Consider the following 24,703-nt stretch of genomic DNA (forward strand, 5'->3'; position numbering starts at 1 on the left):
ACCCTCACTACCCGCGGCCTACTGCCCTTTGCCATCACCATCCTTATTTTTTCTTCCCGCCCCCGACAAGACGTCAAACATATTATTTTTGTCTCTTGTGAATTTCAGTCCCACCGCCTTCCCTATCCCCCGCACATCATCAACCGCATTATTTTTATTTCCATTAAGCACAAGCCAATTCGTCCAATCATTATTAACATGTGAAAGAGAACCAGAAGGTTGGGAAAAACTCTCATCAGAAGATACCTTATTCTTAGAGCCATCAGACAACCCCCTACGCTTCTTAACAGTCTTTCGAAGAGCACGAAGAATTTCATGACGATCTTTTGCTGGAATTCTTGCAATTCGTTTTAAAATTGGAACCTTATGGCGAGAAGCACTACCCCCCTTCGTCTTAATAGCTCGCAGAACCTCTGCTGAAAGCGTCTTGTTATTAACAATTTTATCCGCATTATTTTGTCTATTGATCCACTTCAAACTCCACGGTCCCGGAGTAACTGAATGAACACGGCCCGGTGGACATGAAGTAGTGCATTTAGCTATTTTCCTTGCTTCACTTTTCACCTCACGAGACCTTCTGCCATCAGCTGTAACATTTTGTTTCACCACTTGAACATCAGGTTTATGAGAAAATTGACTAGCCACCAACTTGTTGGAACATGTGTGGAAATTGAGTAAAAAGACTAAACACAAATTCCCATGTTGGGTAGAGCTAGTGTTGTGTGAATTGAAAAAAGTGGAAGTCCCACATCGGATGGAACACACACATTAGTAGTGTTTATATAGTGGGGGTGTACCTCTAATTAATGGGGGTACATAAGCACTAGAGAAAAATATATATTGATATATATATTTTATTATTTGGAAATAATAAATTAAATATAATTAATTTAATCATTATTAGAAAGTGCTTTCTTAGTCCCCAAGTTTTGCTAAAATATTTTGGTACATAATATATTATATTTTTGTACTAAATTTAATATATTTTAGTACTCAATTAAGATATTTTTGTACTAGATCTAATATGTGAATTACTTAATCACAAAGTAATATGTTACTTGTTCCCAAAGTTTCTCATATTACTTGTTCCCAAAGTTTCTCACTTATTAGTTGTGAATTTTCCCTATAAATAGAGAACTCACATAGTGCATTCCACACGCCGAAAAGAATTTCATTGAGTTGTCGGGAATTCTTTTCTTCTTTTCTCCCTCCGACTTGTGTTAACAAGTTTCTTCTGCTTCTACTCCTTTCTGTCCCTTTCGGTTTCAAATAGAGCGGTTACGTACCATATCGAGTGGCTTCGATCAATCGATTGAACCATATTTTAAGAGTGTTCTTAAGACCATAGTCCCTTTTTCGGTTTAATGTCCCTTCGGAATTAAGAGTGGTCTTAAGTTCATAGTCCCTTCGGTAATATACGTCCCTTCGGAATAAAGAGTACTATTAAGATCATAGTCCCTTTCGTAATAATAATGTCCCGTCGAAATTATGAATGATCTTAACAGTATATAAATCATTTAAATATTTTTCTATTTGAGGAGAAATGGTGGTATCACCATATTTGAGTGGTCGTAGTACCATATTGAAAGTTTGGAGAACTTAAAGGTTAGAATGGTGGAAACACCATATTTGAGTGGTCTTAGCACCATATAAAATGGTAATAATACCATATTAAAGTGGTTTCAGTATTAAAGAGTGGTCTTAGTACCATATTTGAGGGTGTATATCTCGAACGGTTTTCTACAGTGCAGTAGTTAACCGCACAGTTGTAGCTGGGCTTGTTTTATCCTGGAGGCGGCGTGGTTGATAGTCTACCTTGCACAATTTTGGGAAGTGCAACGAAACGTCTTAAAGAGAGCGACCTGGTCGTGACTCAACCTAGTAACAACTTCGGTAGATAATAGAATTTGGAAATCCAAATACAACAGTTTGGAAATCCAAAAACAACAATTTTAAGACGTTTTTATCTGCTATGTCTACCGAAGAAATTACTTATTGAGATTACGTTGTCCCTAAATACATCAAGGATAAATCAAGCTATAGATATACATCTTTTGACTGAAACGGTGAAGTGATTGTTGTTAAAACAACAACACTAAGAAATTCACATATCTTTTTTCATAAAGTGTGAAATTAATTGTGGATAATTATAACTGCCCCTTGGAACATCACGTAATTACATTCCCAAAATTCTTATGATTCGTGGTGATGTTGCTGCTTATTGTGTGAAGGGAATTGGACAAAATCATATGATATTAGCAATTACTTCTGGTTCGGCAGTAGGTTGGTACTCTTTGTACTGTTTTACGATTTTTTTGAAAATTTGAAATATGGACAAATTGTTGCCGCCTCATTTGAAAAAACAGAACAAAGGTAAGCTGCTAACAATACAATGTTTAGAGTTCCAAGCTCCAAACCTATAATTATGCAATAAAGGAAAATAAATGGAATTGTGAAATTCTACTTTAAAATTAGAAAGAATTTGAATTTCAGATTTCTACTGAATAAGACTGAGTTGACTCAGACTTAAAGAGAGACTTGTCTACCATACATTCTTGTGCAAAAAGATTGCACCTTTGATGGTATGTTCAAAATTAAACTCTCCTTCTATTTTATTAGTTGTGTGATTTTAATATTTGACATATCAAAATTGATCACGAACAAGCGTTTAATTTTAAACTTGAGTAACTTGGACTTAACTCCAACGTTATATGATTAGACAACTTTATTTATTGCAGTCAAGAAATATGAACCAAAAGTTCATATAAATCAGAATTTAGAGAATATGAATCTCTAAACATAATAAATTATGATATGTGTGAATTTGATGACACATAAATTAGAAATGATAAAATGATGTTTTTATCATATTTATTGATGACTGTGAATTTTGGAAAATAAAATTGATATGCTTGAATGTTCAATTTTTATAACGAAAATTGAAATTTATAAAGTACCCAAGTCTAAGAACAAAAATTCCAATTAAGAAATTTTTGAAGAAAAGACAATCCAACTTGTCTTATTTTTGAACTTGGGATTGTCCGGACTATATTTGGCTTCAGGACCCCAAGAGAGTTAAACTCACTAGTAGAGCCTATGAATGTGTATTCATGAGGTATGTTATAAATAACGAAGCATATAGGTTTTAGGACCTAAATGTTAAAGTGACCATAGAATTAAAAGATGTTGATTTCTATGAAGTAAGTACCCCTTTAAATTAAAGAATAGTGGGGGTAAACTAAATTCCCCTTGTATATTAAGAACTAGTGGGGGCACTATATCTAATCACATTCATGTAATTAGTAATAGTTATGAAAACATCATACGAGATGTTATAGAACCTCAAGGAGGTAAGAAAGCTAAAAATGCTAAAGAGTATGAACTTGGTTTATACATTGGAAGAAGATTCATTAAGCCTTAAAGAAGTTATATCCTCATTGGATGCTGAATTATGACAAAAAGCAATAAACGATGAAATGAATCTTCTAGAGTCTAACAAAACATGACACTTGGTTGACTTGTCTCATAGTTGCAAAACCAATCGGTTGTATTTGGATTTTGGAAAAAGGAACTAAAACCTGATGGTACGGTTGATGAATACAAGGCTCTCCTTGTAGTCAAAGGTTTTAGACAAAGAGGAAAAATATAGACTTCTTCGACATTCATTCACCAGTCGCGAAAATCATATCCATAAGAGTACTAGTCCCTTTAGCCGCCGTTCATAACTCGATAGTACTCAAAATGGATGTGAAAGTTGCCTCTTTTTATGGTGAACTAGAAGAATAAATCTATATTAAACAACCTGAATGTTTTGTGATTCATGGACAAGAAAACAAGCTCTGTAAGTTAGATAATTCTTTGTGAGGTCTAAAAAGGAATGACATAAATTTTTTGACATTCTAATGCTATCGAATGAGTATAAAGTGAATGAAAGTGACAAATAATATTTGCACGATCATATGTCTCTATGAAGACTACTTGCTCATATTTGGTTTAAAGATTCATGTTATGAATTATGTGAAATCATTGTTTATCAACAACATTGATAAGAAAGACCTAGACAAAGTTGAAGTAATTCTTGGTTTCAAGATTACTAGATCAAAAAAGGAGAACTTTTTTGATAAATCTCACAAAGTTGAGAAGTTCTTAAAGAAATATTATTATTTCGCCGTAAACTTGCAATCATATGTTATGATCCAAGTGTAAGAACACTTGAGATGGAGTTAGAAAAACAGAATATGCGAGCATCATTGGCTGTACTTAGGTATGCCACTGAATGTATTAGACTCGACATTGTCGATGTCGTAAAAATCTTGTGCAAGTTTACTAGTAGACAAAAGAAAAGCATTGCCATGCTATAGAAAGAGTCATGAGGTGCCTTAAGAAGACTATGACTCTAGGATTACTTCACTAGGAGTAACCTATTGTACTTAAATGGTACAAGATATAAAATAGAACATCTTTCAGATGAATATTTAGCAACTAGTGTTTGCATATTGAGCATCACTAGAGGAGTTGTTTGTTAAAACAAATGATATTGACTCAGTCCACTATGGAATGAATCTGAGATGAGAACACTAGAGAAAACTAGTGGAGAAGCAAGTTGACAAGATGCTTGCTAATTGAGATCCCTTAGTGGGTAAAACCGTTTCCAGAAGTGTTAATTTAATGTGATAGTCTGCAGCTATTACAAAATTGAGAAATCGTTACCACAATGGTAAGAGACGATTATTAAGTCACAAACACATAAAGTATTAGAGAGCTAGCTACTCTCAAAAGGAACGGTTAAACTAGATCATGTACGTACTGATAAAGAATTAGCCAATCCTTTGACGAAAGGAATTACTAAAAAGAAAGTCCTAAATACATCCAATAGGATGGGACTAATGCCCAAAGGTCATAAGTGATGGTAACCTGACCTACATGACTGGAGATCCCAAGAAATAGGTTCAATGGGTAATAACAAGTCACAAGTGATAGAACATGCTATGTTAAAAGTAAGAAAGCATGATTCCTGCAGCGATAGAAGGATAAGATAATAGAAACTCTTAATGAGATCTATACTCTATTTGGAGTGGAGTACATAGCTACAGGAGTACTCTTGATAGACTCACCTATACGAATGTGGAACTAAGAGCCGGTTCCTATGGGATTCGGGGCAGAATACCTAGAGCGTTCGTTAAAACCGGGATACACGTGCAAGGCCATTAACGCACGGGCTTTTAGAATACACCTTATGAAAAGGTTTGTGTGTGGGTTCTATGTCTGAGATAGAGTTCAATGCTGTAAGAAACTCTTGTTAATCAGAATTTTACTCGCTATGCAAAGGTTCAAGTTGTAGGCGACACCTTTGTTTACTAGCAAATCTTATGGAGACGTTTTTGACGTTACTTCTGAAACCATTTTTTAAATTCAAGTGGGGGATTGTTGGAACATGTGTGGAAATTGAGTAAAAAGACTAAACACAAATTCCCATGTTGGGTAGAACTAGTGTTGTGTGAATTGAAAAAAGTGGAAGTCCCACATCGGATGGAACACACACATTAGTAGTGTTTATATAGTGGGGGTGTACCTCTAATTAATGGGGGTACATAAGCACTAGAGAAAAATATATATTGATATATATATTTTATTATTTGGAAATAATAAATTAAATATAATTAATTTAATCATTATTAGAAAGTGCTTTCTTAGTCCCCAAGTTTTGCTAAAATATTTTGGTACATAATATATTATATTTATGTACTAAATTTAATATATTTTAGTACTCAATTAAGATATTTTTGTACTAGATCTAATATGTGAATTACTTAATCACAAAGTAATATGTTACTTGTTCCCAAAGTTTCTCATATTACTTGTTCCCAAAGTTTCTCACTTATTAGTTGTGAATTTTCCCTATAAATAGAGAACTCACATAGTGCATTCCACACACCGAAAAGAATTTCATTGAGTTGTCGGGAATTCTTTTCTTCTTTTCTCCCTCCGACTTGTGTTAACAAGTTTCTTCTGCTTCTACTCCTTTCTGTCCCTTTCGGTTTCAAATAGAGCGGTTACGTACCATATCGAGTGGCTTCGATCAATCGATTGAACCATATTTTAAGAGTGTTCTTAAGACCATAGTCCCTTTTTCGGTTTAATGTCCCTTCGGAATTAAGAGTGGTCTTAAGTTCATAGTCCCTTCGGTAATATACGTCCCTTCGGAATAAAGAGTACTATTAAGATCATAGTCCCTTTCGTAATAATAATGTCCCGTCGAAATTATGAATGATCTTAACAGTATATAAATCATTTAAATATTTTTCTATTTGAGGAGAAATGGTGGTATCACCATATTTGAGTGGTCGTAGTACCATATTGAAAGTTTGGAGAACTTAAAGGTTAGAATGGTGGAAACACCATATTTGAGTGGTCTTAGCACCATATAGAATGGTAATAATACCATATTAAAGTGGTTTCAGTATTAAAGAGTGGTCTTAGTACCATATTTGAGGGTGTATATCTCGAACGGTTTTCTACAGTGCAGTAGTTAACCGCACAGTTGTAGTTGGGCTTGTTTTATCCTGGAGGCGGCGTGGTTGATAGTCTACCTTGCACAATTTTGGGAAGTGCCACGAAACGTCTTAAAGAGAGCGACCTGGTCGTGACTCAACCTAGTAACAACTTCGGTAGATAATAGAATTTGGAAATCCAAATACAACAGTTTAGAAATCCAAAAACAACACAACTTAATTACTTTATCATCATTTTTCAAATTAAGTGAGTCCTGTTTATCAACCGAAGGGATTGGAACATTAAATGGATGTCTAGCAGCTGCCTTCCCATAATTAAACTCAGCCAAGTCCCCCTTATTAATCTGAATTTGCGCCACATTATCAAGACCCCAATCTTCTGAAATTTGATTCACAAAGGCATCAATATCCTCCCTACCTATGTCTTCATCTAAAGCTTCAGCCGTGCCGTCATTACGACCCTCTCTGACATCTTCCTCATCAAGTAAACAAGCATCTTCACCTAATGAGTCACCCCACTCTTCAATGATTTTAAAGTAAATAAGAATACCATCAATCATAATAGTAGCATCAACATTAATCACTTCCAAAGATACGGTCGACAACAAAACCCACGCGTAATCTAGACGCTCTTTTTCAAGAGTAAATTCAACAGCTTTCAGCAGGCGTCCACAATCAAAAACGCACAATTTGAAAAAAATTAATGTTCCACGCGTGTAATGACACACCATATATTCTTACCCACGCACCTCTTTCGCGAACAATAACATCTTTATTCCACTTGACTGGTGACGAGAAAAAATTACCAAAAAAATCATGTGCTTCCGAGAACATAACATTGACATCCTCATCTTCCGTAGATCGAACAAGAACCTTGTCAGCACCGAAAGGAATGATGTCGATTTTTTCGAAACCAGCATCAAAAATTCGACGCTGAATAACTGGAATAGCTTCCCCGTTCAAAACTGTGACCACCACAGCTTTCGATGCCTACATGGTATCAGAAGCTTCAGACATGTATTTACGGACATAAATTTGTTTTGATTGCACCACATTACTTCCCTTCCCAGCACGTTCCTTCACCCCTTCCTCAACCACCCCCGCACCACCTACGGAAACCCATTCATTCTCCCCACGCTTTCTTTTTTCTCCCTCTAAAATAATTTTTTCTCCCTCACCATTTTCAACTACACCTGTTCCCACCAACTTTCTAATTTTTCCCTCGTTGTTACTAACTCCCTCAGCAAAAAATTTCCCTCCCTCTCTAAGATTATTTTTTCCTCCAACACTATGCTTAACACCCTCACCACGCTTGTTACCATAACGATCAAAACTAGACACCTTCGCCACCACCTTACATTCACCAAACCATACATTATTCACCGCTTTCAATAATTTCTCAACATCTCTAACCTTAGCATATCGGACGAAGCCAAACAAAGCACCGTTAACATTATGCTTTCTAGCCAGGTAAACATCCTCCATAATCCCACACACCTCAAATCCTTGCCGTAAAGAATAATAAGAAATATCGTCCGGAACATTGGTAAAATAAAATGAGACAAAATTCTGGTTTACAATACCGTTATTATCATTCTATTGCTATCCGGCTTTAGGAATGTTTTCTGTCCGCATCTCAGTAACATCAGCGCCTGTTATACCATTGTTAACATTACCTTCCTGTACAGTAGACCAAGGCTTGGTTTCCATCACCCTGACATCTGCACGTCCAGAACAATCAAGACGCCGTAATTCTGCTTCATGCGTGCTGTATCTAAGGGACCTTGCTGTTGTTTCATCGGTGCACAATGAGCTCCCCTACGCAAAACACCATCAACACCTTCTGTCAATTTGTGTTGCAAGGTTCTCCTTTCTGGTGAAAATGAAATACGGCGCTGCCTGTCAACCCTAGAACCTGCACGATTATTCAAACGACTGTGATACCTTCTCTGAGACAATGAACGCCGTTGGTGACACGGTGATCGTATTCCTTCCATGTGTGTTTCTCCACCACGAAACCGATCATGACGCGAGTACTGTAGTATGACCTGCCCATCATTGGAAAGAAATGGCTCACAAAAATCACGTGAATCCTCAGAGTCACAATCTCCCCATTCAGAACTAAACCTTGCCCTAACCCTATACTGCCCTTGCCGCCTTGAACCTCCACGCCGCTGCTCCTCCCAAAGCCTTTCCCGTCTGTCTGCCACCTGTTCCTGCGCTTTCCCTCTCGCGGTCTCACATCAGACCACTCTCCCCTATCCCTCCCATTTAGTGGCACCCTGCTTGGATCCCGCCCCCTATAGTACCTCACTTCCGGCAAAGGTGAATACCGTCGCGGTGGCCCTCGGTGGATAGGCTAAAATATGAGTTTGGTCCCTGCAAATATGCCTCGTTTTGGTTTTAGTCCCTGTAATTTTTGTTTTTGTTTTTGGTCCCTGCAAAATATTTTGGTTTTGAAAATAATCCCTGAGACTATTTTCAAAAACAAAATATTTTGCAAGGACCTTTTTAAAAATCAAAAGATTTTGCAGGGACTATTTTTCTCATAAATGGGTTCAGTCATCATGCGCCACGTGTACAAATCATCACAAAAGTGGGGTCAGGGACCAAAACCAAAACGAGACATACTTGCAGGGACCAAAAACAACAAATTTTTTTTACAGGGACTAAAACCAAAACGATGTATATTTGCAGGGACTAAAACCATATTTTAGCCTATTTTCTAATCTATCTATCTACAAAGTATCTTATATCTGTATTTTAATTAAATAAATTCCGATGAGCGGGTCACCTCTTTAACGTTTAAAGAACATGCTTGTTGGGCATCACGACACAAAACTTGATATCTTGTACATGCTTGAGATGTTGGTGCATTACAATGGACTAGATATTCATCTCCATCTTATATAACCCACATATCTAATTGGTGTATGAGAGAAAATGGATTAAACAATAATACAGTCAAAGTTCGAACTACTGCTCAAGACGAAAGCAACTAGTACTGTCATTGTTATTAACAATTTCGATGTGTTCATCAACAAAGCATCAATAAATCGTCTCAAAATTGTATACTTATGCTAGTAGTAATGTGAGTTATACCTGTACAGACTCAACATTGTATATAAGTCAAGTATTTGAAGTTACAATTTGATCTATATTTTCGAAGTTGACAATGGATCGTAGATCATTCTTTGTTTTATCTATATTATCAAGTAAATGTTATGAATTTTTTCCTACGAATAAATTTTGTGCCAAAAATACAATTTTAAATTAATTCAAGTCTTCTCTCTAATTAAGGTTGTGATAAGGTATTTACTATTCTTTCTTTTTGATAATTTTTGTACTCTTTATTTTTATATTAGTTTGTTGATATAATAGGAATAATATTAGGTAAAGCTATAAATGAGTCATGGATGTGAAGTTATTTAACAACTGAGAATTATTTTACAATGAAGTTAAACTTCTTGATCATCCTACAAACATGCATTATATTCTTTGTAGGCATATATAAAAGTAAAAAGTGATAAGAAAAAAGAAGAACGAAAGGATGACAAATTACTCGAATTATAGTTTTGAATATCATAGCCAATTATATGCACAATCTACAATAAATTTACACACGAATCCAATCAAAATACACAAAATAGATACTTGTGAATGTACTTTAGGAAATAACATTTAAAACCAATATCACAGTGTGATTTGATTGAATGCATGCGTAAAAAATCTATTCAAATCGAATGTATGTAAATCGAATTGTACTAAATATAAAATTTGACTACATTTTGTCAAAAAAATAAAAATAAATTGACTACCTTTTAGTAGATGCACTTTTTTTTTTGTTGTTTTTTTTTATAAAATTAGAGGAAATACAAAACAAAATTAAATAAAGTTGAAAGATATATTAAGTATTTTTATTACATAATAAAATTAATATACATTTTTTTTTGTTTTTAAAGAGTAGATTTTTATGGTTAGTTTGTATTACGAACACGTTATAAAAAAGTCAAACTTTAACTTAATTCAAAACATAATGAAGCTATAAATTTCTTTTTTTTGAACAAGCTAAAATGATATATTATATAAACACAGTGGAATGCCCCGCACAAGGCATGCAAAAAGCAAACCACTCAAAGGAATTTACAGTAACAATGTGCCAAATAAGAAATAGCACCAGCAAAGAACCAAAACAGAGAATGTAAATTACAAGTGGACACCCATACAGAGAAGGGGATGGTTCCACCAGTCATGGTAACTGTAGCTGAATAGCCCCTGTTTTGATTTCAGCCATAAGAAAGAGTGTAGTTTCACCTTTGCCATTAGAGTTAAAGAGTCAGAAATCGCATTTTGGAATACACGGTCATTCCGTTCCTTCCATAAAACCCAAACAACACACCAAATAATTCTGAAAAATAGATATGTTGATCTAGGCAAACCTGCATAATTCGAAAACTGAATAAAATGTTGACGGAGATCACCTGAAGATACAAAATCAATACCCAACCAAGAGCAGACATGATACCAAAGAGATGCAAATATATCACAATGTAAAAACAGATGATTTGCTGTTTCCAAGTGTCCACATCCGGAAACACAAGCCGCATCATCTAGAGGAATAACACGTCGTCTCACCAAGTTTTCCTTTGTGGGAAGTCTGTCACGAAGAAGGCGCCACACCATAATAGACACCTTTAATGGAATTTGCTTATGCCAAATGTCGTCAACATGGGACCGATCCACTGTCTCGCCAGAATCAGTGAGGAAGCGATAAGCTCCCCGCACCGTATATCCTTGAGAAGGATCCAACAACCAGCGCCAAGTATCAATGCCATTTTCCTGCAAAACATTATTATGTAATGACACATAACACTCCCTCACGTCCACCTCCTCCCAGGCTAGTAACCGACGGCTCCATAGGCTCTCCCACCCTTCATCCGCCCCCAAGACCCTCACCATCTCCTCCACCGAACACTCCTTATTAATAGACAATGCAAATAGACAGGGAAATTTAAATTTCAGAGGAATTTCCCCCATCCAAATATCATGCCAAAATAAAGCTGTTTTACCGTCACCAACCACCCTATGCGTGTTGTTTTCAACCCAACTCCCCACACCCTCTCCAATCCCTTCTCTAATCCTACACAAAGACCGCCACCACACCGAGCAATGCCTACCCCACTGTTCTAACCCCCCCCCCCCCCCCCCCCCCCCACCATCTACAATAATATGCACAATCTACAATAAATTTACACACGAATCCAATCAAAATACACAAAATAGATACTTGTGAATGTACTTTAGGAAATAACATTTAAAACCAATATCACAGTGTGATTTGATTGAATGCATGCGTAAAAAATCTATTCAAATCGAATGTATGTAAATCGAATTGTACTAAATATAAAATTTGACTACATTTTGTCAAAAAAATAAAAATAAATTGACTACCTTTTAGTAGATGCACTTTTTTTTTGTTGTTTTTTTTATAAAATTAGAGGAAATACAAAACAAAATTAAATAAAGTTGAAAGATATATTAAGTATTTTTATTACATAATAAAATTAATATACATTTTTTTTGTTTTTAAAGAGTAGATTTTTATGGTTAGTTTGTATTACGAACACGTTATAAAAAAGTCAAACTTTAACTTAATTCAAAACATAATGAAGCTATAAATTTCTTTTTTTTGAACAAGCTAAAATGATATATTATATAAACACAGTGGAATGCCCCGCACAAGGCATGCAAAAAGCAAACCACTCAAAGGAATTTACAGTAACAATGTGCCAAATAAGAAATAGCACCAGCAAAGAACCAAAACAGAGAATGTAAATTACAAGTGGACACCCATACAGAGAAGGGGATGGTTCCACCAGTCATGGTAACTGTAGCTGAATAGCCCCTGTTTTGATTTCAGCCATAAGAAAGAGTGTAGTTTCACCTTTGCCATTAGAGTTAAAGAGTCAGAAATCGCATTTTGGAATACACGGTCATTCTGTTCCTTCCATAAAACCCAAACAACACACCAAATAATTCTGAAAAATAGATATGTTGATCTAGGCAAACCCGCATAATTCGAAAACTGAATAAAATGTTGACGGAGATCACCTGAAGATACAAAATCAATACCCAACCAAGAGCAGACATGATACCAAAGAGATGCAAATATATCACAATGTAAAAACAGATGATTTGCTGTTTCCAAGTGTCCACATCCGGAAACACAAGCCGCATCATCTAGAGGAATAACACGTCGTCTCACCAAGTTTTCCTTTGTGGGAAGTCTGTCACGAAGAAGGCGCCACACCATAATAGACACCTTTAATGGAATTTGCTTATGCCAAATGTCGTCAACATGGGACCGATCCACTGTCTCGCCAGAATCAGTGAGGAAGCGATAAGCTCCCCGCACCGTATATCCTTGAGAAGGATCCAACAACCAGCGCCAAGTATCAATGCCATTTTCCTGCAAAACATTATTATGTAATGACACATAACACTCCCTCACGTCCACCTCCTCCCAGGCTAGTAACCGACGGCTCCATAGGCTCTCCCACCCTTCATCCGCCCCCAAGACCCTCACCATCTCCTCCACCGAACACTCCTTATTAATAGACAATGCAAATAGACAGGGAAATTTAAATTTCAGAGGAATTTCCCCCATCCAAATATCATGCCAAAATAAAGCTGTTTTACCGTCACCAACCACCCTATGCGTGTTGTTTTCAACCCAACTCCCCACACCCTCTCCAATCCCTTCTCTAATCCTACACAAAGACCGCCACCACACCGAGCAATGCCTACCCCACTGTTCTAACCCGCCCCCCCCCCCCCCCCCCCCCCACCATCTACAATAATATGCACAATCTACAATAAATTGACACACGAATCCAATCAAAATACACAAAATAGATACTTGTGAATGTACTTTAGGAAATAACATTTAAAACCAATATCACAGTGTGATTTGATTGAATGCGTGCGTAAAAAATCTATTCAAATCGAATGTATGTAAATCGAATTGTACTAAATATAAAATTTGACTACATTTTGTCAAAAAAATAAAAATAAATTGACTACCTTTTAGTAGATGCACTTTTTTTTTGTTGTTTTTTTTTTATAAAATTAGAGGAAATACAAAACAAAATTAAATAAAGTTGAAAGATATATTAAGTATTTTTATTACATAATAAAATTAATATACATTTTTTTTGTTTTTAAAGAGTAGATTTTTATGGTTAGTTTGTATTACGAACACGTTATAAAAAAGTCAAACTTTAACTTAATTCAAAACATAATGAAGCTATAAATTTCTTTTTTTTGAACAAGCTAAAATGATATATTATATAAACACAGTGGAATGCCCCGCACAAGGCATGCAAAAAGCAAACCACTCAAAGGAATTTACAGTAACAATGTGCCAAATAAGAAATAGCACCAGCAAAGAACCAAAACAGAGAATGTAAATTACAAGTGGACACCCATACAGAGAAGGGGATGGTTCCACCAGTCATGGTAACTGTAGCTGAATAGCCCCTGTTTTGATTTCAGCCATAAGAAAGAGTGTAGTTTCACCTTTGCCATTAGAGTTAAAGAGTCAGAAATCGCATTTTGGAATACACGGTCATTCCGTTCCTTCCATAAAACCCAAACAACACACCAAATAATTCTGAAAAATAGATATGTTGATCTAGGCAAACCCGCATAATTCGAAAACTGAATAAAATGTTGACGGAGATCACCTGAAGATACAAAATCAATACCCAACCAAGAGCAGACATGATACCAAAGAGATGCAAATATATCACAATGTAAAAACAGATGATTTGCTGTTTCCAAGTGTCCACATCCGGAAACACAAGCCGCATCATCTAGAGGAATAACACGTCGTCTCACCAAGTTTTCCTTTGTGGGAAGTCTGTCACGAAGAAGGCGCCACACCATAATAGACACCTTTAATGGAATTTGCTTATGCCAAATGTCGTCAACATGGGACCGATCCACTGTCTCGCCAGAATCAGTGAGGAAGCGATAAGCTCCCCGCACCGTATATCCTTGAGAAGGATCCAACAACCAGCGCCAAGTATCAATGCCATTTTCCTGCAAAACATTATTATGTAATGACACATAACACTCCCTCACGTCCACCTCCTCCCAGGCTAGTAACTGACGGCTCCATAGGCTCTCCCACCCTTCATCCGCCCCCAAGACCCTCACCATCTCCTCCACCGAACACTCCTTATTAATAGACAATGCAAATAGACAGGGAAATTTAAATTTCAGAGGAATTTCCCCCATCCAAATATCATGCCAAAATAAAGCTGTTTTACCGTCACCAACCACCCTATGCGTGTTGTTTTCAACCCAACTCCCCACACCCTCTCCAATCCCTTCTCTAATCCTGCACAAAGACCGCCACCACACCGAGCAATGCCTACCCCACTGTTTTAACCCCCCCCCCCCCCCCCCCCCATAACGGGCTTTCAAAACGCGATACCACAACCCCTCCTTGTCAATCAACATCCTCCAACACCACTTACCCAACAAAGATAAATTAAAAGCCCCAACCCTCCTAACCCCCAACCCAAGCTATAAATTTCTTTGACTACTATATTGACATTACCTAAAATAATGATACATATTTAGTATAAATGATTTTAAAAAAATTATATTGAAACTCAAACATGACTTTTTTTTTTTTTTGAATAAAAATTCATAGTTGACATACACAGTGAAATATTTTGATTGAATATTAAGATTGTTATATGACCGTCATATACACATATGTGTATAAATACTCCTATAAGTATTGAACTTCTTGTCAAAAAAAAAAAAAAGTATTGAACTTATTGCAAAAACACTCTCGTTGATATTGCTATGATGTTTGAAGAGATACACGACCTTCACATTTTTTATAAAATATATTGTTTTTGTCAAATACATATCATGTACCATTTACAAATACAATTTCTCATGATATTTTCATATCACTTGTCAAATCGACGAAGATCCAAAAAAAGTATCATTCACGTTATACTCAAACCAATTTCAAAGGCTTCAAGACTTGGATAAGGTGGTCGTTCGAGAACTTGTCTTGGATGCTGGAGCTGCAGTATGATATTTTGTTGATGAAAAGGTTTGTTTAATAATGACTTGTATTAGAAATCGTGGTTGGGTCTAACACAACCCCACAAAACCGGCTTGTGAGGTGAGGATTGCCCCCACTTATAAACAAATTGTCAGGCCAACTCCTAACCGATGTGGGACTCTTAACACACCCCCTCACGCTCAGGATTACACATCTGAAGCGTGAACATAAATGACGGGTGGCCCGATGATAACGGAAACCTGATAAATGATAACGGAAACCTGATAACAGCCTGATATAAATGATAACGGAAACCTGATAACAGCCTGATAACAGGTGGCCCAAAGAATCGTGAAGAGGCTCTGATACCATATTAGAAATCGTGGTTGGGCCTAACACAACCCCACAAAACCGGCTTGTGAGGTGAGGATTGCCCCCACTTATAAACAAATTGTCAGGCCAACTCCTAACCGATGTGGGACTCTTAACAACTTGTTCTAACATACATATATTTTCACTCTTAACTTTTGTTGATATTTTTTTTTTTGTGTGCTGCAGAAACTATTGCATGAAAAAAAGAACGTAGAGAAATATGAAATTTGGTGCACCTTATTGTAACGAATTAGTGATATTTTTTCATCATGTATATTGTCTAATCTATCTATCGACTTTAAGTTGCAACTACAGGGAACTAATAGTGTTACTGGAAACTGAAATTTCGATGCATTCATCAACAAGGCATCAATAAATCATCTTTTCCCAAAATTGTATACTTTAGACTAGTAGTGATTTGAGTTATACCTGTACAAACTCAAAGATTTGTATATAAATCAAGTATTTTAAGTTACAATTTTATTTAAATGGCAAATGTGTTATATATAAATAAAAAAGGAGAAGTACAAACATGTACAAGATGTACTCAAGTTAAGGGATGGCAAAATTAAATAATCTCTCCTAGAGTAAAACAAGAGCGTAAGCTAAAACAAACATCATAAAGCCACCTACACTCCTATCAGGAACTCCCAATCATAGCCGAACAAGAGGAAGACTATGAATGGCACCCCTCAATCAACCAACTCGTATACAAATCAGCCACAAGACACTTTCGATGCCAACACATAATGGGTTCATGATCCCACTAATAGAAGAAACATGTGTGACCATAATGTTTTCTTAAAGATCACTTCCAAGAGGTGAATTTATTCATACCCACCAACTGAAGCACATACATCTCCTTTTTCGGAAAGATGTGAGCATTAATTTTCACAAGGACCACACAACAGCCACCCCCCCCACCCCCCCCCCCCCCCCCCCCCCCCCCCCCGGTCTTGCGTGTATATTTTCTCTCTCTTATTTTAATAATATATTATGAGTAGGTGGCATATGATATGTGTATATCTTTGAGACTCACCTTGATGTCTCTCCGTTCTCTTAGCTTACCAAAAATAAAAATTCTTATATTTGGAGTTGTGATCAAATAAGTTTTGACCCGAAATTGAAGGGAATGTATATCTATACTACATATAAAGGAAACTACCCCTTTCAGCACACTTTTGGGTTAGAATTTTCTTTCCAAAAATACCTTTAATTTTAAATACAAGTAACACAAGTAAGAAATAGATAAGAATAAATTTAAATATTAAAACAAATGTAACAAACAATATATATATATATATATATATATATATATATATATATATATATATATATATATATTTTTCCTTTACCATTTAAAAAGTATAACAAACTAGATAAGTATATTTATACTTACTTTTTCATTATTCCAATTATACTCTTAAACAACTTTTTCTATAATAAAGATTGTTGTTCGTGTCATTAAAAAAAGCAACAAACATTCATATTTTTACTTTTAATCAAAACCAAAATTTCATAATAAAAAATACTGTTCATAATTTTCAAACGTTAGCACGACGGGCACGGAGTGCCCGTTTTTTGCTAGTATAAATAAGGATACGTAGGTCATTTTGATTAATCATTTTATAAAATACCGCGCAAATCCAATTTGTTGGAAGCATGCACATACTTGAAGGGTGGTTCTTCATTCTACTCTTATCCACTCTATCCCATCCCATATATCATAAGGACCATAATTTCAACTCCTTTTTACTTGAGCACTTTTTGTTCAAAACCATGGCCGAAGCTATCATTGGTTTCACCGTTTTCAATTCATATATTCATAGCTCATGTCTTCAAACAAAACGATTTACAAGATTGGTAAAGTTGTCCTTATCATTTTCATTCCATTTTATCTCTTTTGATTCACTTGATAGTTTCAAAGCTGAAGAATGAAGATTTATATGTTCTATTTTTTGCAGCCTAGGCACCCTTCAAACTCTACCCTCTTTCACAGGTCATTGCAGGTACTTAAAATTCACTATTAGAAGAAATGTAGTTATTTACAAAATATTAGAAATAGAAAATTATGAAATTTATCTCTGAATCTTTCTTTAAGTATTAGAGCAGAAAAATTAGTGATTAATTTCATTTTATCAATCTTTAATTTCCATGGATAATTATCGGGTTGGATAGCGCAGTTGGATTGAATTTTCAAAGGACTAGAAGAAGTTTAAATGTCGGAGTTCAATCCTTAGAGAAAGTAGTAACAACTACTAATATATTAATATTTGTCTATAAAAAAAAATTCAATTGAAAAAATACAAGTTTTCTGCTAGTTTTTATAGGTGTAGCAAAACCATTTTCAGTTTATATTTTAATGGTCTCTTTGTATTTGTAAATAAGGTGTTAGATGGAAAAATAAAAAGAGCATCTATGTGCAAAGTGAATGGTTTACCAGATATTCCACTGATGGCAATTCTAGTAGAACAATTGGAAGGTCAAAGAGATCTTATAACCGAGAAAACAATTTGGCATCTTAGTGATCAGCAAATAAAGAATGTTTGTAAGTGTTACATAATACTCTCGCTGTCCCAAAATGTAAGCAAAAATGAGTCAACATAAGTTGATGTATGGTACAAATTTTGAACCAAATACATTAACTTTTGTTCACAAATTTTTGCTTATATTTTGGGACGGAGAGAGTATATTACAGCCCTTTGTCAAAAATGTATTATTTTTCTTGTTTGTCTTAAAATTTTAAATTTGATTGTTTATTGGTACCCTTTAATCCTTTGCAGACGCTTGGTACATAATGTTCACTGTTTGGGGAGTCTTATTCTTTGGTTCCATGAAGGTAAAACACTTTTCGTTGTATTCATGTGTATAGATATTAATTAATTTGTTATATGATTTTATGTTGGTGTATGACTGAGAATGAAATTTTTAACATGTTTAACATGATTTAGGACCCATATTACGATTCAGAAACATATAGGGGAGATGGAGGAGATGGCACTGGAAACTGGATATATGAGAAGGTATTTATTTCTTTTTCATGATGTTGTTATTGATGTAATACTAGAAGCCACAAACAAGGGAGCACAAATCAAACCTTGTAGATATACTAAAGTAAGAGGAGTGTTATGAACGGTCTCTTATGTTCTCTCTAACACTCACTTTTTTTATTATATAAAATCTATGTAGATACTATACTTTGAAAAGGGATTTTAGGTAAAATGGTAAGACCACATGAATGTTTCATGTAGCATGAGTGTGAGTGTTAGAGAATATTAAAAAAAAAGCGTTGTTAGCATTTTTTCTAAGGAATGTTAGTAACACTTTAGTAGCCCAATAGCATGGCCCAACGAACCTGTGCGCCCATATAACCTACAAGTTCCTCATCTGGAAAAAATCAATGCAGAGATGTAATTCATATTTTAAATTGAGTTGTTAAAAAACATTTTAATTGAGTAAACAACCCTTTTGGTATTTTAACATGTGAGATGATGTCAAAATAGTTTCTAAATCTATCGAAATTACAAAAATATCTTTAAGAGTCATGTTAACATGTGTTTTGAGGATACATGATAGATGATAAAGGCAACAACACTTTAATCGGAATCCTAAATCAATGAAAAAAATATCGACATCATTTGGTCGGACATCGATAAATGTTCGAACCCAGATTTTTTCACTTGGGTGTGAGTTTTCGATGACTAATACTATTTCGTCGATGTAAAAAAATTAATATCAAAAACACGATATATTTTGAGGACTAACTTGATATATTAATCTCCCTAAAAAAAAAAAAAAACTTGATATATTAATCATTTAATGTGTCTTGCTTCTTTTGCCTATGTTTACCAACCTCTAAGTTGTAACAAAAAAAAAAAAAAATCAGTTCCCGTTAGCTGATGATTGAATTCGAATTGCATCTATTGATAATTACCAAATTCACATGATCAACTCATCGTTTGTCATTACATTAAAATATGACTATCCAAATTCTAAACTCAATATTTTATTAAAAAAAAAACAGAACAAAATCTACGTTGAAATGTAAATTTCCTGATAGTCCAACAACCACCGATGTACCAACTGCAGGCGAGAGATTGTCGAGTGCCGATTGCACACAATAAAACTCCTAACGATTATCTTATACATCAAATATTAGAAGAGGCCAAACTCTCTTCTATATCATATAGGAGATTAGTTTTATTTTTTTGATGTAAATAGTTTTTTTTTAAAAGCAAATTGGAGAAATTAAGTATTTAAATTATAAATACATTATTTGAATCATCTAAAACCTGTCCATTTATTTTAAGAAAAGCCTTCTTCCTAAAATACATGTTTAAATTCCACACTTCTATTTTCTGTCATTATTTGTTCCACATCCATGATATTTTGCATTTTAAATTGTAGCTATTTTTATGGTTATGCAGCAAGAGGTTATGGAAGCAGAGGCCAGAGAAGCCCTGTGGCGTGAGGAGTTGATTGAGGAAATAGAACAAAAAGTTGGAGGGTTGAGAGAACTTGAAGAAGCAGCAAAGAAGGAGGAGGAACTTGTTAAATGATTTTCTACAATAATGCATGCCTTTTAGTCCATCAATTGACCAAGTGATACCTCATTATTATGTATATACATACACAAGAGTAAATTCTTCTGCTTCAAAATTCAAATGTACTGTTATTAAACTACGGTTTATTTCTTTGAATATGATGTCACAATATAAATCAATGAGCAGGATTGATTTTACTCTTATAACTCGAATATACTGTATTATTCAAGATTTACTTACTAATCTTGTAATTTTTTTAAGGTACTAATCTTTTTTTGGTTACTAATCTTGTAATTAATGTTGGAAATATAATAGAAAATATAATAGATTTTGGATAGTAAGGAAAATTAGGAGAAATTTTTGTCGTGCTGTGGCAAAACCATTGTCCTGAAAACAAATTTTCGGTGGACCTCCGGTGCAATCCAATATCCACTGTTATCTTAAGTAGATTATCTAAGTGATGAGGTTGTTGAGACGTTCTAAGCTAATCGGTTTCGTCAAGTTGCACCCAGTGGCGGATCCAGGACCCTAGGTCAGGGGGTGCGTAATTTTAACTTTATCAATTATTAAAATTATAATTTATATATAGATACATAATAATCATAGTCTTTATATACAAAAGATAAATCCTTCAAAAAAAATATACAAAAGATAAAGAGTAAAAATATGACCAGAAATTAGCAAGTGGAAAGATTTTTTTATTTTTTTTTACATTATACTCTCTCCGTTCCAAAATGACTAAGTCTTTTGTTTATTTCACATATATTAAGAGAAAACGTAGCAGTGAAAGAGAGAAGAAAAAATGGTTGAGTATCTTTGTCAAGTACTGATGCATTCATCATTATCATAAATGTAAAATATAATATATTGAATTGGGAATGATGAAATTATTATTAATTAAAGTGTATTTGGAACAATTTTTTTTCTTCTCAAATGACTCAATTATTTTGAAATGGAGGGAATATTATTTATCAAAAAGGAAATAACAAATGCATTTGATTTGGTGCGGCATATGAGTAATTGAGTCAAAGCCTTAGGAAATGAGTTCAATGTTATGCGTTTTGGCTTCATGGGAAGTCTACAATCAAAGAAAATAACAATATTAAAGTCCTACAAATAAAACTTTAATGGATCTTGGGATTCATCAATATTCATTCAAGGAATTTACTCCCTCCGGTCCTAAATATAAGCAAATTTGACATTTTAGATTCATTCAATTAATGATGTATGTGGTCCATAATATGAACCACATACATCATTAATTGAATGAACCTAAAAAGTTAAATTTGCTTATATTTAGGACCGGAGGGAGTAGCATTCAAATTTAAAAGTCAAATGTCACCATTCAATGAGACTCATGAGTGTGATTAAGTCTTGGCCTCTTGGGTGAGGAGGTGCAAAGCAAAAATTTGAGGGTGTGCAAATAACATAAAAGTAGGATTATTGGTGCAAGTAGTAAAAACTCAGGGTGTGCAGGTGCACACCCTCAACTGCACCTGGGTCCGCCCCTGGTTGCACCTGCAGCTGAACGCACGGTCATCCTTACGTGAGGGACCTTACTTTTTCAGGATTTAGGTATATCCCTCATATGTTGAGTTGCACCTGCTGGTCACACAGTGATCCTTACGTGTGGAGTCTTACTCCCTCAAAGGTAATTGAAACATAGGCTTAACTTAGCATTCCTAAATTTCCAAAGGCAATTAAGACCAATGTTCCTAAAGGGTTTTCCCATCTATGAATCATATGTATCTCTTAGCACACACTCCCTCTCGGTAGTTCTACAAACGAGCAGCCCTATCAGTGTCTACCTTACCAAGGGTAAAAGAGAATGGTTCTACTAGGTTTGAATCCTTAGCGACATTGTGATTGGACATTATTCTTCAACAAATCACACTCGTGTCTTCACAACTAGGCTCCAAATTCGTCATTAGCCACTCCTCCCAACACCCACTTGAATCCAAACTCCCAAAGGTCACCTTCATTACATTTTATGGTGCCAATCCATTGGAAGAGATCTTTAAGGGGAAGCGTTATTTTCATCTATCACCGACACCACTGCATCAGACGCTCACTTACGTTTTGTTCTTCATGATGCAAGTCGTGCTCTTGCTAGGTACAAGTGGTTACACGCTAATCAACTTCTTTCTACTTGGGAGGCTCTGTTTTAATTGTGGCGACAAATAGGTAGTGGGTTACCATTTCAAAACATGATAATTCATTTATTTTTCTTTTTTAAATTCTTTATCAAAATATTTAACTTCATTTGAGACAAGAAAAACAATGTGAAGTTAAACCATAACAAAGTTAATGTCTAGTGTAAAACAGAGTAAAATATGAGAGAGAGAGAGATTATGTTACGATTATGTTTTTGCTTAATCTTATGCAATTTTCAAAATTCTGAGATTTGGATAGAACCAAATATGAATTCACCTACAAATAAAACTTTAATGGATCTTGGGATTCATCAATATTCATTCAAGGAATTTATTTGTCATTGTTTCAGAGGTTCTGCAACCTTAGTTCCTTTGGTTGAGAAAATTTTTGAAAGAAAAAATATTAGATAATGAGTAGAGTTTTTTGTGTAATGAGATAGTTCTAAAATTTAAATTTTTTTTTTTTTGGAATACAGTTCTAAAAATTTTAGAATCAGTTGGGAACCATAAAATGTTATTATAGAACTTTGTCCGCTGAGTGTGCGTTAAACTTAGGGGTGTTCGCGGTGCGGTTTGGTTCGGTTTTGAGCAAAAAAGTCATCCAAACCGCGAGATAAAAAAGCATGCGGTTTGGTTTGGTTTGGTTGATTTTTAAAAAGTCATCCAAACCAAACCAAACCAAACCAATGCGATTTGGATTGGTTCGGTTTGTGCGGTTTATCGCGAGATAAAAAAATATTACATTAACTCTAATATTGCCAACTTGTTATAAATAAACATAGGACATTTTATTTTGATGTTTATATGATAAAATATTAGGTAAAACCTATATAAAAATAGGAAAAATTAAGAAGAAACATAAGCATGAAACAAATTATTGGGAAGTAAAGAAAACAAATTCATCGCTGGAAATGAATTGAAAGAGATGGAAAGGAATTATAATCGAACCTGATGGTGCAACGATGGAAAAATCAAATCAAAAGAGATTATTCTTGAGCTATGTAATTGGGCTAGTACATATTTAAGTAATATTCATTATTCTTGCGGTTTGGTTTGGTTCGGTTGCTGAGATGCAAACCGCAAACCAAACCGAACCGCGCGGTTCAGTGCAAAAGTCATCCGAATTCATCCGAACCAAGTGCGGTTTTTTGCGGTTTCGGTTTGGATTGGTTTGGTTTGCGGTTTTTCTATTGGGTTGGTTCGGTTTTGAACACCCCTAGTTAAACTGCGAGAACCGGGACTGATTTATTTCCAAAACCAACCACTATATAAACCATTCTCCACCCCCCCAGCCTCTCTCTCTCTCTCTCTCTCTCTCTCTCTCTCTCTCTCTCTCTCTCTCTCTCGCGCACACACACACACATCTGCCACCAATGCCGCCGTTTCGCCGTCTTAAAGAGGTAATCCCCTTCTTATCCCTCTTGTTTGTCACGACCACCACCCATTTTCAAAGGAGGTGTTGTTTTTTCTTCATATGTTGTCACGACCACCACCCATTTTCAAAGGAGGTGTTTTTTTTCTTCATATGTTGTCGCATTGTTTGCATTGTTAATGTGTTTTTGATCGTCCTTGTGAGCTTATATATGTAAAATGATTTTTTTTGGTTACATTATATATGTAAAATGACCTGACCATTTTAAAAAATGTGTTTTTGAAAAAGTTTCAAAATGTGAATTTTTTTTAGAGGTATATGTTTTAGATGAGAATATATATGGTTTCAACTAGGGATTGAAATAGGTCAGGCCGACTTACATGGGTTTATAACCTAGCATACAATAAGCCAGGTCAGACCAAACTTTTTCGCAAGTATCAAATATGTAGGCTTTTTTAGAAGCCCTATTTAGCTTAATAGGCCAGAGCACATGCCAATGAAAAAGCCTCTTAGACCTATTAGATCGGCCTACTTAAGTAAATATGAGTAAAATTATTTATTATTATATTATATTTTGTACTTTGAATTAAATTATACATTTGTTAACTTTTTCAGTAATTTAAACTTATTAGTATACACTATTTTTTTGCATATTTAAA

The 24,703-nt window shown here is 35.0% G+C and overlaps 2 protein-coding genes across 3 annotated transcripts; one reads left to right on the top strand and one right to left on the bottom strand.

Annotated features, from left to right (window-relative positions):
• Positions 1-18: 18 nt before the first annotated feature.
• LOC146937165 (uncharacterized) lies at positions 19-7,997 on the bottom strand. Its single transcript, XM_085749351.1, has 4 exons — positions 7,563-7,997; positions 7,262-7,502; positions 6,737-7,167; positions 19-648 (listed from the first exon to the last, which is right to left on the bottom strand). The coding sequence occupies exons 1-4, from the start codon at positions 7,995-7,997 to the stop codon at positions 19-21; spliced, it is 1,737 nt and encodes a 578-aa protein (XP_085605477.1).
• A 9,732-nt stretch (positions 7,998-17,729) lies between these two features.
• Positions 17,730-20,722, top strand: PNSB4 (NDH dependent flow 6). 2 transcript variants are annotated; one of them, XM_085751610.1, is made up of 6 exons: positions 17,730-17,838; positions 17,940-17,984; positions 18,364-18,523; positions 18,759-18,814; positions 18,927-18,998; positions 20,383-20,722. In XM_085751610.1, exons 1-6 carry the CDS (start codon positions 17,755-17,757, stop codon positions 20,452-20,454), a joined length of 489 nt encoding a protein of 162 aa, XP_085607736.1. In that variant the 5' UTR covers positions 17,730-17,754; the 3' UTR covers positions 20,455-20,722. The 2 variants fall into 2 exon arrangements, with proteins under 2 accessions (XP_085607736.1, XP_085607735.1); XM_085751609.1 differs by having other exon boundaries at positions 20,403-20,722.
• Positions 20,723-24,703: the final 3,981 nt, after the last annotated feature.

The sequence above is a fragment of the Medicago sativa genome, chromosome 3, assembly GCF_051527215.1.
Source record: "Medicago sativa cultivar Bolivia chromosome 3, Bolivia_mono, whole genome shotgun sequence".
Taxonomy (NCBI): domain Eukaryota; kingdom Viridiplantae; phylum Streptophyta; class Magnoliopsida; order Fabales; family Fabaceae; genus Medicago; species Medicago sativa.

What these genes read in the sequence shown, in the direction of transcription:
- LOC146937165 (XM_085749351.1), bottom strand. Translation starts at nt 7,997, where the DNA reads ATGGAGGATGTTTACCTGGCTAGAAAGCATAATGTTAACGGTGCTTTG. An exon ending in CTGGGAAGGGAAGTAATGTG is followed by an intron (nt 7,503 to 7,562) that starts GTGCAATCAAAA and finishes GATACCATGTAG; the next exon opens with GCATCGAAAGCTGTGGTGGT. An exon ending in ATTTGAAAAATGATGATAAA is followed by an intron (nt 649 to 6,736) that starts GTAATTAAGTTG and finishes TGTTCCAACAAG; the next exon opens with TTGGTGGCTAGTCAATTTTC.
- PNSB4 (XM_085751609.1), top strand. Translation starts at nt 17,755, where the DNA reads ATGGCCGAAGCTATCATTGGTTTCACCGTTTTCAATTCATATATTCAT. An exon ending in CAAAACGATTTACAAGATTG is followed by an intron (nt 17,839 to 17,939) that starts GTAAAGTTGTCC and finishes TATTTTTTGCAG; the next exon opens with CCTAGGCACCCTTCAAACTC. An exon ending in TATTCTTTGGTTCCATGAAG is followed by an intron (nt 18,815 to 18,926) that starts GTAAAACACTTT and finishes AACATGATTTAG; the next exon opens with GACCCATATTACGATTCAGA.